This window comes from Pyxicephalus adspersus, chromosome 3, assembly GCF_032062135.1.
Source record: "Pyxicephalus adspersus chromosome 3, UCB_Pads_2.0, whole genome shotgun sequence".
NCBI lineage: Eukaryota > Metazoa > Chordata > Amphibia > Anura > Pyxicephalidae > Pyxicephalus > Pyxicephalus adspersus.
Window position 1 is genome coordinate 17,938,976 of NC_092860.1, and position 16,989 is coordinate 17,955,964.

Sequence of the window (16,989 nt, forward strand, 5' to 3'; positions counted from 1 at the left end):
CCAATAAATTACTAAAACGTATTGGCCAATCAATGTTCAGCATTGTGCCCGAAAGATAAATTAAAAAAGAATTGTTTCTATTGATTTTTATCCGATTGCCCAGTTGAAAAATAAAGTGAAACATTTTAGGAGAATTTCTAGATCCTGGGAGCAACAGGTGCTAAAGATATAAGGCATTTCCTATAAACGTTCTTTATTTAGATACAAGTTTTACAAATTGTAACATTGCAGGCAGTGATATTGCTGCATTTGTACAGTGGTGCACCCAACACCTGTGGATTTTGCTGTTCAGGGTCCAACAAATGCACAACCCAATGCCCGGCCCACAAACTCTTTTTTACTCTAAGCTGAGGGTGTGTGAATGGGTACAAGTCCCAGCAGGTGACTGTTGATACAACTGTTAGCCTATGATCAGTGCCAGCAAGTTGTGGGGGAAGGGAGGGGGCTTCTATTAAAGTCTGACAGCCTGACACCAAGCTCTGTCTCCACATTCCTCTGCCTTTGGTGCGGCTAAATTCGGAACACAGCCCTCCAATCACATCAATGAAAGGCACAGGGAGGGGGTCCTCCAAAGGGAAGGCTTTACTAGGTGCTAGGGTCTCATTTTCCTGTCCCTTTTCTCTTGTTGCAGGCACGGCTTGATGGCAGGAGGTGCGTAAGCCTGTAGGACACAACCAAACTCTTCCTGAGAAGATGCAGCAACAAGTCCCCCCCCCAGGTACTCATCATTGACAGGTATTATGTACTTCAGGGTGTGTGTAAGGTGACCGCTGTAGTCACCCATGGTAAATATGTTAATTGCATTCTTTCTTTCTTTTCCCCTTCTGCAAAGTTTCTCTAAAGTAGGAGGCTGCATTCCCAGAATGCACAGGGGCATTTATTCAGCCATTATACTTGGGGACCGAGACAATGCTGCTTGTGCTTAGTGGCTGCATAGCAGGGGCCGCCGCTCGCAAGCACCTGTGACTGATGACAAGTTGTAGAAATAGCAGTTCCTTAGCCGAGTATACAAGGTTATCTGCCTTATCTGTCTCCCTTTAGGTGAATAAGCGCCAATGAGCAACCGCTAAACCAACATTTATATTCTTTGCAGCGTGAAAAATGCCCCTACGCCAAGCAAAATGTAAACATTATGAAGGGGTGATCATCCCGGTCATCATTTATTGCAAATTTTTGCATTGTTTCTTTTGTGTTTCTGAATTTTTCTCTGTTCTACAGAACCAATTCTTAATGTGGTTTGTATTCTTTCTGCAGGCGCCAAGCAAGCTGGTTCTGCAGCTTCATTAGAGTGCTTACAAGGCTGGTTAATGTTCTGTCTAATTGCCATCTCCGTCTGGTGGCTGCAGCGAGCCTGGTCCCCACATGGACTTATAACAGGAGACATGTACTGGAACGCTGCATTTGTTCTCGTCTTCTTGGGAGTTCTGTAAAGATGTTTAAAGGCCATGGCAGGATCAAGCTGTTCGTTAGCACGGTGACATTTCAGCAGTGACACTGTGTGTCCATTCAAGCAGAGAACTAATTTAACTGAATTTCTTGCTCAAATTGGGCTCATTCCCGGGGACACCAGGAAATTTGGTGGTGCTACATAGAAGTAAAAGCTGAAATTTTAATTGCTTTTTTTATTCTTTTATACCAAAGCATCATAAATACAGATTTTTTTTTTAAAGTCAGTGTTCTACTGAACCAATGTTGAGAAATATGTTTTAATTTGAGTTCTGCTGTCTCAAGTTTGTAACTGGTTTTATTGTCTATTAAGCACTGATTACCTACAGTCCAAAAATTACCAACAGGAGGAGATGCAGAAGAAAGTTAGGCTTTCCTGAGGTCTCTTTGGTTGTATCAACGTCCATGCCGAACGGGAATATCTGTTCCTTTGAAGACAATTCAGAATATGTACCATTCATAAACAACTCTAGTGATCTAATGACACCTCACTTGGATGATGCCTCTAACCAAGACCTGGAAGGAGACTATGTGGACCTCTTAGATACTGCTGTCACAGCAGAAATTAGACCAATTCCTCCTAGCCACCGGGAAATGGGGGATTCCAAAAGGATCCCAAAAGGCAACGAGGATCCTGTTACAAGTGTCACTAATAATAAGTGGGTGTGTGGAAGACTTCAGACCAGCGAGAAGGAGGCATGCACTCCTTGCTTAAGGAGGAAGTTTAACAAAAATTTGGACACCAAGGAAACAAAGTGTCGCTTTCGTCAATCCTACTTTGCTGCTCTAAAAAATCCAGTCAGCTTTAACTCAGTCCCAATGGATGAAATTTTGGAAGAACCAATGAGCAGGTCCACCACATTTGCGGCACTTGAGAGCCCCATCTGCTCCCGTCGCAAAACTCATAGTCAAGCGTCTTCATCTTGGCTATTCTCACCAAAAACAGAGTCAAAGCCAGGAGATGTACAAACACCGCTACGAAACCCAAAAACAAATCCATCTTCAGGGTCAGAATCTTCCTCTCCATCTCTTGTACACAGGTTCTCATTTCTAAGAGGCCAACGTAATTGTTCATCTGGGAGTGATGGCCTGTCCCTGGATTCTAACTCAAGCCAGTATGGCGGAACGTGGAGACGAGTATCTGCTGTCTGCTCCCCTCGGCTTAGTCGTGCCAAGTTCTCTGGAAAAGGTATCAGTGAAAAGAATGATATTTTCTAAAGCATATAATATACTGTATAAAAAAGTTTGTATTTTTGTAGCATTTAAAACATTACTTTTGTTTCAGGAAACTGAAAATGTAGAAGCCTTCAATGTTCTGTTTTCCATGTATGGCCTAATACTAAAGATAGTGTTTCTTGCTGGTGATCTCTGATGGATTCCTGCTAGCTTCTGTTAGAAAGTTGTAGTTTACTGATTGTAAGGCTGATGGTTTGATGTCCATACTGCCTGAGTCACTGACCTGGGACAAGGGTCAAAAAAAAGGAAGGAAAAGTCCTGGCCTGCACACTTACTTTTGTCATTGAATCTATGACAGACAGGCAACTCAGCAAAGGCATCCTCCATATTTGCCTCTCAGGACAAAATAGGGTAGATAGTAACTTTTCCTTTTAATAACCTGGGTTAAAGATCATGGTGGTAACCCACTAACCACTTTATGTGACTTTAGGCCTAGTGCATATAAGATTAGTCATTGCTTAGATGTTTATGGCTTACTTTTATTATCTATATATATTCTCTAACAATTGTAATGTGTAGACAGACTTTGTCTGCCCTCAGCTAGAGTTGTATGCACAAAGTTGGCCCCTGTCTACAGAGAACACATCTAGAGCATTTATAAATGTGCAAATAGATGTTATACTGTACCCAAAAATTACACAATGTTAAATTAAATAGATTATCTGGATATTTAAAGCTTAAGTACAGACCAACTTTTTTTTGGGTAGGGAATGTTAAGTTTCCCCACTGGGTATATTACCCCCTAATTCCTGTCAAACAGTCATTGATGGTGTCATTGATATTGTCATACAGCCTTTCAAAAGAAAATGCTTTGCTGGCATGTTGCATGCTTTTTTTATTCCTGTGATTGAGCTGCACCTTGCTGGATACCCACAGGTCACCATATGTAGAACTTATCTGTAATAAATCTGTGCTAATTTGGGATTCTATCAGGTGGTCTGCACTGGTGGTGGTGGGGAATTTACCATTTACCAAGACAACTTTACTAAGGGCCCACCCATTTCCCCAATAAAAGGAAATACACCTTCTTTACATGTGGTTGAGTGCTATTCTTTGTAAACATCACCAAAACATTACTTGAAGGGCCATGTGTCCTTTTTTTGTGGTGCATTGTTACCCATATCCAAACCTATTTAATGTATTGCTTATGGTGCACGTTTTCTAAATTACTTTTTTATTTTTAAATTACTTTTTTTATTTTAGTTTTGTATTATGATTATTATTATCTTCTTTTTATATAGTGATAACATATTATGTGGTGCTTTACAAAGTCTATAGTCATGTCACTAACTGCCCCCTACCTTAGTCATAAATCATTAAAACAGTCAATTTCTGGGGAAGCCAAATATCCGAACTGCATGTTTTTGGAATATTATCATTTTTTTATTAATCAAGAGTTTGTGTTTCTCTGTTTAAGTTTTTTTTTCCATTAGTATACATCCAAGTCATACTGTATTATTTGGATAGAACCATATTGTACACAGAAAGCTTTGCCTATGGAGCATAAAAAGACTAAAACGCTCAGAATGTAGCATACTTTAACATGTTTAATGATAAACTGTTTTTTTGCTAGGGGTAACACAGCTTTTTTCTCTGGCATATGAGACCTGCTGTTTGGAAACCTTGTGCTCAGGGCCCTGGTAACCCTCGCCCAATTCTGTTTGTAAGCAGGGCTTGGTATATGGCCAGCGGTATTGTATGACGGCTCTACTGTACAATATGGCGTTTTTATTTATTTAGGCTGACAGCATATAGTTTAGTAAGTTTGGCAGTAACAGAGTTTTTGATTGCCAGGTTTTATCCTATGAACGCTGAATACTTAACTCTTGGCAGCTGAATCTAGATTTCTGTAAGAAGTAAATGGAGGTGTAAGTGCATTTACTTCTTACAGAAATCTAGATCCAGCTGCCAAGAGTTACGTATTCACCGATGTTCTTTGTAGGGCATGTAAGGAAAGTGTGATATGCACTCAGATCTCCTGTAACAGTAAAATGGCTTGGGGATAATGTTGGCACAATATGGCAGCATGCATCCAGTGCCAATACTGGTTTAATCAGTACAGCTGAGTGGCCGGTCACCAGGACCAAGTGCTGCTATGTAGAATAGGGCAGTGTATCCACAGTCCCTATAGGGTTCAAATCTGTACTCCAACCAAAAATGTCTTTTTTGGTTTAGGTTATAGTAGGTAAGGGTCATAACCTTTTGCCGAAATTTTACTGAGTTTAAAGGACTAGAAAAGTGCAAAATAATTCCAATTTTGTTCTGTTATGGAAAATCTCTTTTCTTTTGATTGAGTTTATTATATATTAATCTCTACAATATAAATAAAATAGTGAGAAACAACTCATTTATTTTTACAGAGCAGATTTTTATAGCTTATCCTCCATCCCTGTGGAATGTGACCCAGACCTTTGCTCCTAACACTCCATCTCTAGTGTTTGGCATCCAAAGGATTCTGAATGAAGTGTCTTTATTGTAAATGTACTAATTAGGCTGAAGGAACAGCTGTCACCGACATGGGACTCCATTCATTAAGGTACAACACAAGTGTTATTGGCCCTAACGAGCTTCATTTGCTGCCATGGGACTGGATAGCTCTCGTTGGTTGTCATTGCTGAAAATAAAAAATATCAATTATTTGATTAGCTTTTGAATCAATTGTAGGGTTAAATAGTTTATGCAGATGACACAATCTATCTTCAATCTATAAATTTCTGGGCCCTATACTAAGTGGACTAGGTGGTCCTTCCCCATGTCCAAATATTCCAGCACTGCAATATCAAGCCAGATCCTCCACTTTACCTTTACTCACTTGCTAGCTAGCGCAGACCCATTCATTTTCCCTGGCTCACATGTTGCCTAGCCCAGACCCAACGTTTTCACCAGGCTCTGTTTCTAGTTAGTCAGCACCTGGTCAGCCTGGCTAGTCCTGAATCCCTGTTGGTTATTTGCCCCTTTAGTAAATACTTCCATGGCACAGTGTTTTACCCAACAGCTACCAGGCCCCTTACATTGGTCAGGGCCAGTACCGTTATATACCGTGTTTATATCTGTTTAGTCCTATAGGCTGCAGAATAGTATTTTTGTTTGTGAAATCACTAATCCTCCAAACAAACCTCAGCTGATGGTGACCACCAGCCCAAAAGACATTAGATTCACATAGAGGTCTTAGAACACTAGACCAGAGTGTCCTGGATATATAACATAATCTCCTGACCTATCCATTGTTATTTAATGGGTTATAATTAACCTGTGTCCTGATTTTACAGAAACAGGTTCTCTTAACTGCTGAACACTCATTACTCATTACCAATGTTTCATTGAAACCTTAGGTTGCCCATCCAACTCAAAGTGACATATTCTCTTTAAGGCTTGGTTTCCCCTTCCTGAATAGGCTTTTATAGCATTTATATGAACTATGGGAGCACTAAGGGTGAAAAATGTTGAAACAAAAAGGGGTCTTTTGTACCTGATGTATCCTTTGTATTATTTTCTCCAGTAGTTTATTGGAGGACACAATGAGAAGTATAGCTGCTGTCTTTATTAGGTTGGTAAGAGACAAAACAGAAGGGATGGCCCAATCTACTGGATACACCCCACGTGCTGAACAAATGCAAGAGCAGCAAACACTGAGTACAATGACAATGATAAAAGGGAACTTTACCAAAAAAAAAACCTTAAATATAGCAACAGGCCAACAATAACAAAGACACAATGGACTTGTTTTACAGCTCAAATTACAAAAAAGAGTAATAATAAAACCTAAATAGAAGGACATTTGGCCCCCAATAAACTACCGGTACTGGAAAGAAGTATTTTATAGCAAAAAATCATCTTTTTTCTCATTCGTTTAATTGGGAGACTTTGTCCAAAAGTATCCAAAAAAGAGCGATGTGCCAAGTGTGCCCGGAGCAACGCTCACAAACTATACAAAAGAAATAGTAGGAATAATGGGAAAAATGCCTCATAGGCTAGGTACACATGTGCAATAATTTTTGTTAGAAAACAAATGACTTGCGACAGAACAACGATTATGCACGATTATTTTGAACGATCGTATAGTGCACAATTCTGTACATTCTGTAAAGATACGATCGTTCAAATATAATCCACCAATAGTGTGCACACACTAGATACGATCATTATAATGATGCAGGAACTGAGGTGTACAGGAGAAAGTGTACCACAGAACAATCCACAATCACTGAGCGACTGTACACATAATAGATATCGAACGGTCATCGCCCAATCAGATCTGCCGGGGCGGTCGTTTGTTTCAAGCGACATTCCTCATACATCAGCATCGTTAGCGAGTCGTTCTGCACTTTCTTTGTTAACGATTATCGGACAAACGGTAGTTAGTAGTTCGTTTTCAACGATAATTATTGCACGTGTGTACGTAGCCTTACATTGTGATAAACAAGCTACTTTTACTGCCAGCTAAAATTACCAATATCCTGCAGCCGGCTCTGCCAAGTGGCATTGGTCCTGGAACAAGGCAGACACAATCCAATGGTAGGTTAGTCAATCACAGCTCTAAGAACCCTGGGCAACCATGAAACCCTGGTGGAAATTGGCCGCTGTATACCTTTACCTGTCTAATACAAATTTTAAGGCACATACATTTGCTGTATGAATGCGTGCGGTAACCACCCCAGCATTAAGGTAATCGACATACCATGCATTGTCTGGTGCAGTGGCATTCATTCCTAATGGCACATTTATTAATGCATTGTACACACTATACGTCGTTGCAGTGAGCTCCCATAAAAAGCGCAGGTCCAGTTTTTGGACTACTGTAATGTTTGGGGGGTCCTTTTTTGAAAAAATAGGGAGTCCAAATACAAAGCACAGCATGGGCACACAAATACTGTGAAGCAGCACATGTGAAGGTGCCATTAATATTTCCAAGTTGTTTACTCAAGTAACGCCTTCATTTTCCTCTGACTCTTGTGTGATAATATTGCTTGATGTGCCATTCCCATAATGCCATATTGTATCTGTCAGGCTTGATGAATTAGTTCCATCGTGTCCTCTGTCTTGTTGGGGCAGCCATCCTTTCTGCACGCACTCCACTGCTTACAGGGATTTTTTACTGCCAAAAAATTGTATCATCAAACACCTTCGTCACATTGATGTTTTCATTGTATTCTTCACAGAGTGCTATCTAAAGCTGTAACTGAGCTTGACCGCAGGAATCACTGATGTTGTATCTATGATCTGTATCTTTCTGCTGTATCTGACAGGTATTCAAAGACTTGGCATAGATGGATGATCCTGGATGATGCATTACTCTTTCATGTTCAGTACTTGTATTATCATTGTGTTGTTATGGTTTAGTACAAAGGCACGGATCAATGCAAAATTGGATGACTTTTCTTGTTGTTGGGGACTCCCAATATGGAACAATAACTTTCCTCGCTGAAGGATTGCTAAAGTCATTTCATAAATGAATAGGAGATAGGTCATAGCTGGAGCCTATTGGGCTAAACCAATCCCTGGAATGTTTTTTTTTATCAGATTTGGCGTCTCTATATTTTCAAACGTGTCTTCTATAAGGGTTGTCTATAGCTTGCCAACACTTGGTGCCCAATCTTGAATATTAGACTTAGATATTGCTGGAAATATTCCTTCCTGATTGTTTCCACTGACATAAATGAACAAGAACTGTACACACAGCACCATTCTGTTGTATGGAGAGGGGAAGGATGAGCAAGTGGCACCCCAAATTCTCTCCTGAATTGCCATGCACAAAGGTCGTTCCTGATCAGTCATTCATTGATTCACCAGGGCGAATGTGTAATCTTATTTGAATCGTATTGTCATTTGTGTGTTTCTTTCAGATAGGTGCAGTAATCCAGCTTGAAACTCATGCACAGGGACTGGAAACATTGCCTATGTAAAGAAGCTTCCTGTAACCATGACTGATCACTACTGCTCTTTCTATTTGTGCCGTGTAACTGGTCTTGTATCCGCCCCATGCTGTGGTTGTCCGCAGGCAGCCTGTAATGGGTGAACCTGCTGGGTCCCTCTGTTATTTGTACAATCTATGTGCCAAACAGTGATTATGTTCATATGCTATCATTTGGGTTTGCAAAGTTTTTGGTGCACACAAGGTACATTGATTCCGATTTTAAACTGAAGTTTTGTGTGTTTGGTCTTTAGCTTTGAGTCTTGTGTCTGATCCTACAAGATGCACTCCAAATTTATATTTGGACAGCCTACACTAAAATGCGTTAAATTGTGTTTTTTTCTGCTTGGAGTTTAAAGCTAAATTCAAGGCATTTATTAAAAAGGAGAAAGTCAAATCACAGAGATATCAGCTCATCAGTGTGCTGCCTCACCTTTCACTACCCATGACAAGGCTAGGGAAGGTCACAACCTTTAATTGTTACCTTACTAAAAACCAAAAAAATAGGAATGAGGTAAATCTGTGTAAATCTCGAGACTGAATACACAGAAATACATATTCTTTGGCAAGTAAAATGTCTATTATATGCATTCACTTGTTTTCCTTGGAGTTGTAACTGTTATTGTGTGGTATGCCCAATATAACCAATATTTGGCATTGGGACTTATGTACATATAAGACTAAGATCATGACCGGTCCACAAAAGTCACACAGTCTGAGAATAGTTGTTCATGCTCTGCTTCTTCATAGCAGTTAAAGCGAATGTATGGTAAACATATCTCAAATACATCTGAAAGACCTCTGTACACTAACCCTAAAAATAAAGATATAAATATTCCATGTTATTGCACATGGTTCATATATCCCCTGTATGCAGCATTAATGCAATCTAAATATAATTACAAAAGCAACACATGCCTGCTAAAAGTAGAATATCTCAGACACGTTTTTTGAACTGTTATATTGTATTTCATATTTGATTCTGTTGCTGGTGCCATTTATTATTGGTAATACTCTTGGGAACTTGCAGAGTGTGAACTATGTATTTATTTAGGAAACAGATTCTCGAACAGTATGGAAATAGCCCATGACCCTAGGTGACCCCAAAAAGCATAGAATATTTCGGTGACACAAAGTTGAAGGATTATTCTACTGAATTGGGGTTTCCACTGTGTCACAAGCTTTTAATAGTAGCAAGCACTGGGGATATGGGAGTCAAGGAATCATGTTTACTTTGGAACCTTTTAACTAGGGGATCCTAATGGAATACTGAGATCTGAGAAAATGAAGATTTGCTTGCTTGAAATGGTATTTCGTGTAAGCACTAGCCTGAAAATTCCTATATTTGATCCTCTTAAAAATTACCATTTTATTTTATATTTCTAGAAAGTCCTGCTCTGTAGCCAACCATCATCCGAACGATCGTCCTGGCAGATCCATGGATGATGGAAGACAAATGTTCGTAATGCAAGTGAAGGGGAGAGAGTGCAGTGGGTTGCCGCTTTTTTTGTTCTCATCCATGCATCGTGCAGTCGTTTGTCATTGGAAAGGATCATGAAAGATACTTTTCAATGACAATTATTAAATGTGTGTACGTAGCCTAAGACACTGCTACTCTTGTCTGCTGCCCTCACAAGATTTGGTGATGCCACTACTGTGCTGCTCATTGTTCTCCTTGCTGGGGAGAAAACAATAACTGAAGATCTTTAGTGTAAGCATCTCCCAGTTTCTGCTTTTATTTGTCTTTGGCACCTGTACTTGCTTCAAACCATAGTATTTGATTACAACCCTACTAGTCATCAGAGGGCAGCTTTAACATGAAAAAGAAAAGTTCTACACCGTAACACAATGCACACAAGGCATAAATTAAAAAAAATGTCCTTTGCTGCAAGGAGCATACATGCAATAATGGTGCCTTTGTACATGTTCTCATTAAAATATGCTCCTTCTTCGTTTTTAAGGTAATATATACTAATGGCACTTTGCTTCCCTCCTACAGGATCAGCAGTGAATGCTACCCCAGGTATCGAGGTGACATCATCAGTGCAGAAAGTACCATCGAAGACTGGTCTATGGGTGTCCATTGTAGGCTCTCCGTCTAGAGGGACCATTCCTTGGGAGATCATTAATGATCCTCCTATCCAGTGTCAGGATCTCAGTGCTAAGTTACTGTATTCTGGAATTGCATGTCTTCCAGGTATGTATTAAGATTTGTCTGCACGTGCTTACCAACATACTACGAACAAATGGACCTATGTAATAACAAAATCTTCACTCTTAAAAGGTTTAACAGCTCAAATACTTTTCAGGGACTGCTGTTTGTGCTGTTATTTACCTATATGCACCTTCTGTTAGAACAGGGTGTCAAGCTCAAATGCACAGAGGGCCGAAATTAAAAACTTAGACCAAGTCACGGGCCACACTTGAAATTTATTGAAAAAAAAATTGAGCACAGCACGGTGGCTCAGGGCATAGCACTCTGGCCTCTGTAGCACTAGGTCCCAGGTTCGATGCCTGGACATTAGCTGCATGGAGTTTGCAGGTTCTCCCCGTGTCTGTGTGGGTTTCCTCCCACATCCCAAAAACATGCAGTGAGGTTAATTGGCTTCTCACTTGAGACTACAATAATGACATATGACCATGGTAGGGACATTAGATTGTGAGCTCCTTTGAGGGACAGTTAGGGACATGACTATGGACTTTGTACAGTGCTGTGTAATATGGCACTATATAAATACTGTGTAATATTAATAATAAATTAATTAATAAAAAAAATAAATTAATAAATATAAAAAATAAATAAATTAATAATTAATAAAAAACTTTTCCTTCTCATTAGATAGAAAACATTTTCATATGAAAACAAAGAGGTTTTGCTTAACATTAAGTCAGGAACAAGCCTATAATAGAGAAAGAGGCGTAAGAATTTTTTTTTAAATTTGATTCGCTAATGAATGTCAACAGACCAGGGGGCGCGTGTGTATCTTGACTGACCGCGGAAGATGCTTAAAAAAACCTGACTGCATACGCTAAACTTGGAGCCCCTGTAACACCAAAAGACTCCTGGCCCCTCCCACGTGTAGGTGACGGGGAGTGCTGGAAATGCCAGACTCGGCCAATGCGGGGGTAAATCCTATGAGTGGCTGGAAGTCACTGAAATAACGACAAAAGTATCACCATGTGATTCCTGATTGTTCACAGAAAAGTGTTCCATAGAAATATAAGCAACCGGAGATAAATGGAAAGCAGCAGAGGACATGTTAGGCAAGGAGAATATTTGTGCCCACTATTGTCTATAAATGTTGGATCAGGATAATGTGTGGCAATAGGGTTACTGTGCCGAGGAACAAATTTAGATCAATCCACTGCATATTACTGCATGCTCTTCTCAGTGTTCTTGTTTCTTCTTATTGGGATTAATTGTTTTACTTTGCAATGTGAAACCAAATGAATTGTTGCATTCATTTGGTTTCACATTGGATTCTCTGGCACAGTAAAACAATTAATTTAGCAATAGCTCTATGATAATTCCAGATAATAATAATCATGATAATTCACGAATATTGAGCTTACCTGTCAGTATAAACTCTGCAGGATCCAGGCATGGGCTGCTGTTCAATAGACAGGAGTGAGGCCGCTACTACAATTCCCGGCATCACTTGCGTCTATAAAATGCAGGGCCACGCATAGTCAGAGAGGATGCTAGTATAGAGATGTGAGTGATGCTGGGATTTGTAGTAGCATTGTACTCGCGTATATAGAACAGCACTTTAATATGAATTGCAGCTGGCCCGCCGTTACTATGGATTGCAGTAGCGGCAGGACAGCTGCAATTCATATTAGGAATTTTTTAGGGGGCAGAAAAAAAACAAGGTGCTGGGCCAGATTTGGCCTGTGGGCCAGTTTTGACACCCCTGTGTTAGAACAAAAGTATTAGTTCAGTTTTAGTCTGCAAAGTCCCCTGCAAAGACTGTTCTAACCTTTGTAGCAATGCTAATAAAGGCTGTCGTAAAACTGAATATTAAGTGCCATCACAAAGAAAATCTATATCCTTAGTTTTGCTAGTATGAGAAGATGGAGCTTAACATAAATCAGTAGGGAGAGTCTCCAGCCCCAAGATGCCAAATGGTGGCTACATGTACATCTAGATGTATTCTTCTGCAGCCTAGGTGCCCTTCACCCTGTGCTACTGTAAAAGTTTTGTACTTTTTGTCCGTATTGAGTGTTAGCTCCACCAACCCTAACTTCTTCATATTCCTATTGGCTTATAATTCTGATGGATGGCCTCACCATATGCAAGCACTGTATTTTACACTTATTATTTGAATTTGTGAATTTGGTTGTCTTTTTGGTTTATTGTGATTATTGTGATCCTAGGAAGCCGAGACAAAATGGGAAGGGCCATAATCCAAGTGACCACAGATAGTTCGGCCTGGGATGCCTCATGGTGCTCAGTGAAGGAGGTGGCACGCCTGTTGCTCTACCTGTGTTCGGTGGCCAGGTGAGATGACATGTCTAGCAGAACCTGGGGCTTCATTACTGTTCTGTTAGAGCTATATAATGTTTATGATTGTCAATTATTGCATGAAGTCATGGTTTTAACAGATCAAGCCTTATACGATAAATAAGAATAGTGATTAGAGATTATTATATTTCACTCCCTTGATCAAATTTTTGATTCTTCTTAGGTTTTATTGGTGAAAAGAGATCCAAAGGAGCTCTTACCAGTTCACTATAATTAGGGGGATGACATCCTTCTGCCCCATAGAATTAGGTCATCACTAAAGGAGGGCAGGGGATCTCTACTTCTGGGTGACCTAACAAAAGTTAGTGGCGATCCTTCTTTTTAACATTGCCATCATGGGATAGAAATCTCCATTCCTGTGATGTCATTGGAAGGCTTTATTAATTGATGCTATTTTAATAAGGAAATATAAAATGTAGTTTTTAGGCAAGGTATATCATGAAGTACCTCTCCCACTGCACCTGAATAAATATCTGAAGTGTTCCAGTTTTATCTAACAATCACAACTGTGTGGTCTGAATGGACAAGGTGACTCTTTATACCTATTTGTAACTGGTTCTCTTTAGCAGGTTCTCTTTTCCTGGTGAGCAGGTTTAAGAGCTGAGATATATTTGTATTGTTATTAGTTTATTTATTCATGCAGAAAGACTGTCACCTAAGGAGAGATTTTCACAGAATGGGATTGATTTCATAGCATTGGTAAGGCAATCTTTTATTCCAGGGCAGGGAAGATAGCAGCAGGAAGTCTCTTGAGACCCGCATCTCAAAGAAGATTCAACAGCTTTGAAAAATATACCTGATTCCCAGTTGCTATCTGGTGACAGAGAAAAGATAAGACGAAGCCTTCAGGGAATATCAAAGAGTTTGCCTGATCTGTGCTTAAGGGGCCTGGTTGCCAAAAGGTGTAAGCTTGTTGTATAAGAGGTTAATATGCTACAACGCTGCCAAAAATGTCCTTTGTAGGAACACATAAAGAGACTCATGAAAAGATGATCTGTCGGATTGTCAGAAAAGTTTTATTTGTAACTAAAATAACCGCACTATTAAGATTGCCCATTCACATTAGTTCCAATCCGAAGAAATGATCACTACTTTTAATGGCCAGTTCAAGAATAAACAAGCAATCATACTATTTACCTTTTACTATTGCTAACATAACTCTAAAGTGGTGACCAGGCCTATGGAGATTGTTACTTTGACACAGGCTCTGTATATCACTTTAAGCAATAAGCGATTGGAGCCATTGATAACGGTAATTGTGCAGCATCATTCGAAGCACTGAATTTAATTTAATACAAAATCTGAACTTTTTTGTAAAACTTGGCATTATAAAAGTGGCAATCAGATTTGATGAGAAATAGTAGTCTGTTATCACATTATAACATAAACAGGCCTTCTATAAAGTATTTTAATCAACAAGTGAAACCAATGGGTGAACTAATACTCTATGGCAAACCAGTAATTAGCAGCACCCACAGCACAACCATGGGTTGACCTTGGCTCATTGGTCTTATCATTGGAAGTATCTTTGTTTTAGAATCACCAGTTGGTCTCCTCGTGATACTTACCTTTGCTGCCAATCTCTGCTTCTTTTTAAACCCTTCAGAACCATTACAAATACCCATACTTATAGGTATGAGGAAGCACAGAACCTTTTTCCACCTTCTCTTGCCATGAAGTACATGGCTACTGAATGGACAAACCCAAAAACAGTCACATGGTGGTGGAACCAAGGTCTATCCCAGTGCTTCTCAACCATAGTTCCCTACAACCCTAGGGTTCCTCCAGGGATTTCTAGGGGTTCCTTGACCTTCATTTGGACCTCTCAGGTTAGTTTAACTGACACCAATCATTTTTTTAACTATCTGTGACAATGATATTCTTCCCACTGTCCATTATACCAGGAGTTCCCTAAGAAATGAAAGTCATTTTAAAGGGTCCTCTATGTTGAAAAGGTCAAGATTATTAATTTAAAACAAACCTTGATTTGTAAATTTAAATATGTAATAAAAAAGGTTATGAATAAAACATTATTTTAGTAATGTTAAAACACTCACTCAACAGCATGTTGGTGGACACCATTCATAATGGCACATGTGTAATTTTCAATTATGAATTGGGATATGCGATATCATACATTGACATATATATATTATCTTTAACTTTTTTTTTTCAGAAAAGAGATAAAGGACCTTGGAGTGATGGTATTAGTAGATGCCAGGAAGCAGCCTCCATCTCCCTGTCTCCATGCAGCTCTGCAGTGTACCCAGGTGAGCCCAACATAACACAATGTTGTTGTCCACTATACACCAATGTATTGCTTTTTATGTCGTCCTTCCAATTGAATCATTCACATGGAGCAGCTATATTTGTTTATTACAAAACAATGCTCTGCATTGCTACACAAGGGTTGAACTTTGCTACTCCTATGAGTAACTAAAATCATTGCAAACAATGCTCTTTATATGAGGCTAATATTTTTTTTCATTTATTTTTGACCTTGTATATAATGTAGGGTCTGCTTAAGTGGCTGCACCTTAGCCCCTACCTTCATCTTACTTTCTGGATCTGGCTGTGTTTTACTGCTGACTGAAATATCTTAAAAAGTTCAGGATCACAATTCTTGTAATCGGATACTACCTCAGTTTATTCAAGGGATTTGTGATCCTTTATTTTAAAATGAGCTTGCAAGATCCACTACAGTATATCACCCAGCTTTTGAGAACTTATTAGAAGCTTGATAGGTGTTATGCAGCAATTTGACAGTAGAGGGCGCAGCAGTCACATAACTGCAACATGCAGTTTAGTACAATATCCGCATTAGGAGAGAGACAATATTAGCCCTGAGCCCTCTAGTGGCTTAATTACAGATCTCTTTATGTAATATAATTTTAAAAATAGGGAAGAACACGCACTTAGACATGTAAAAAGCATATAAAAATTTAATGTAAACCCTGCAATAATAATTCAAAACAGTCACTGACTATATAGAAAAATAAGACAAACTTTCTCATCCCAGACATGTATTCATCTAAACAGCAATTTGCTGCTGCATGATTCACACAAATGACAACGATGTGTCAGCCAAGACTTGCTCAGTGCAATAATTACACAATTACAACATAAATTATCTGCAGACAGACCAGCAAAAAAAACACCGGAAATCCCCACATTTTTAGGAGCTTGTGTTGCATAATATCTTATTAGCTTACAAGCGGTTAATATGGAGAGGTTTGCGATTCAGGGAGCCCTGCCTAAAAATGACATTTGAAGATTAATTTTGCCATTAAGCATAAGAGTTCCTTAAAGTTTATTAGGTGATAATAAGTCAGAGTGCTTACTAGAGCAAGACTGTTTTATAATGAGTTTAGACTGCTTATTAGAATAGCATGGAGAGTAAATCTAAATATAGAAAATGAAAATATTTGTATTAAAGCTGCTTCGATTTATTCCTTAGAAAGTGATAAATAAGCAGTAATTATTCATTCTCAGCAGATTGGAGTTATGTGTGTACTTAGAAAAGAGCACATTTGGAAAAGAAATGAAAGTGTATGTAAACTCAACAACAAATGTATTTACTCACTTTTGGTTTGTTAAAGATACAACCTAAAGTGTTTTCTGTTCAGTTGCAAAACACAAAATAAAAAAATGCTACTGAATTAGGAGAAAAGAAAAAAAACTTTCAATGGGTTTGGATAAGGCAAGAACAAACAAGAATGTGACAAGAATTTTCCATACCCCCTACTATGTGATTGTACATTAATCTGTAAGTTCACTAAAAACAAAGTATTTTGAGTGGTTACAAATTGAGTAGAATGGAAATTCAGTAGGCCTGCATATTATTTAAATTGCATCTATTTATAAATGTATT

General features: G+C 39.0%; 1 protein-coding gene across 2 annotated transcripts in view; it reads left to right on the forward strand.

Moving 5' to 3' along the window:
- Nucleotides 1-507: 507 nt before the first annotated feature.
- KIAA1755 (KIAA1755 ortholog) overlaps nt 508-16,989 on the forward strand; it is a 49,678-nt gene continuing 33,196 nt past the window's right edge. Inside the window, exons 1-5 of one of the 2 annotated variants that reach the window (XM_072403748.1) lie at nt 508-718; nt 1,255-2,635; nt 10,593-10,790; nt 12,971-13,094; nt 15,295-15,388. In XM_072403748.1, the coding sequence (XP_072259849.1) occupies nt 1,852-2,635; nt 10,593-10,790; nt 12,971-13,094; nt 15,295-15,388 (1,200 nt within the window). In that variant the 5' untranslated portion in view covers nt 508-718; nt 1,255-1,851. Of the gene's footprint in view, nt 719-1,254; nt 2,636-10,592; nt 10,791-12,970; nt 13,095-15,294; nt 15,389-16,989 lie in introns of those variants that run through there. The other variant, XM_072403749.1, reaches the window with a different exon arrangement.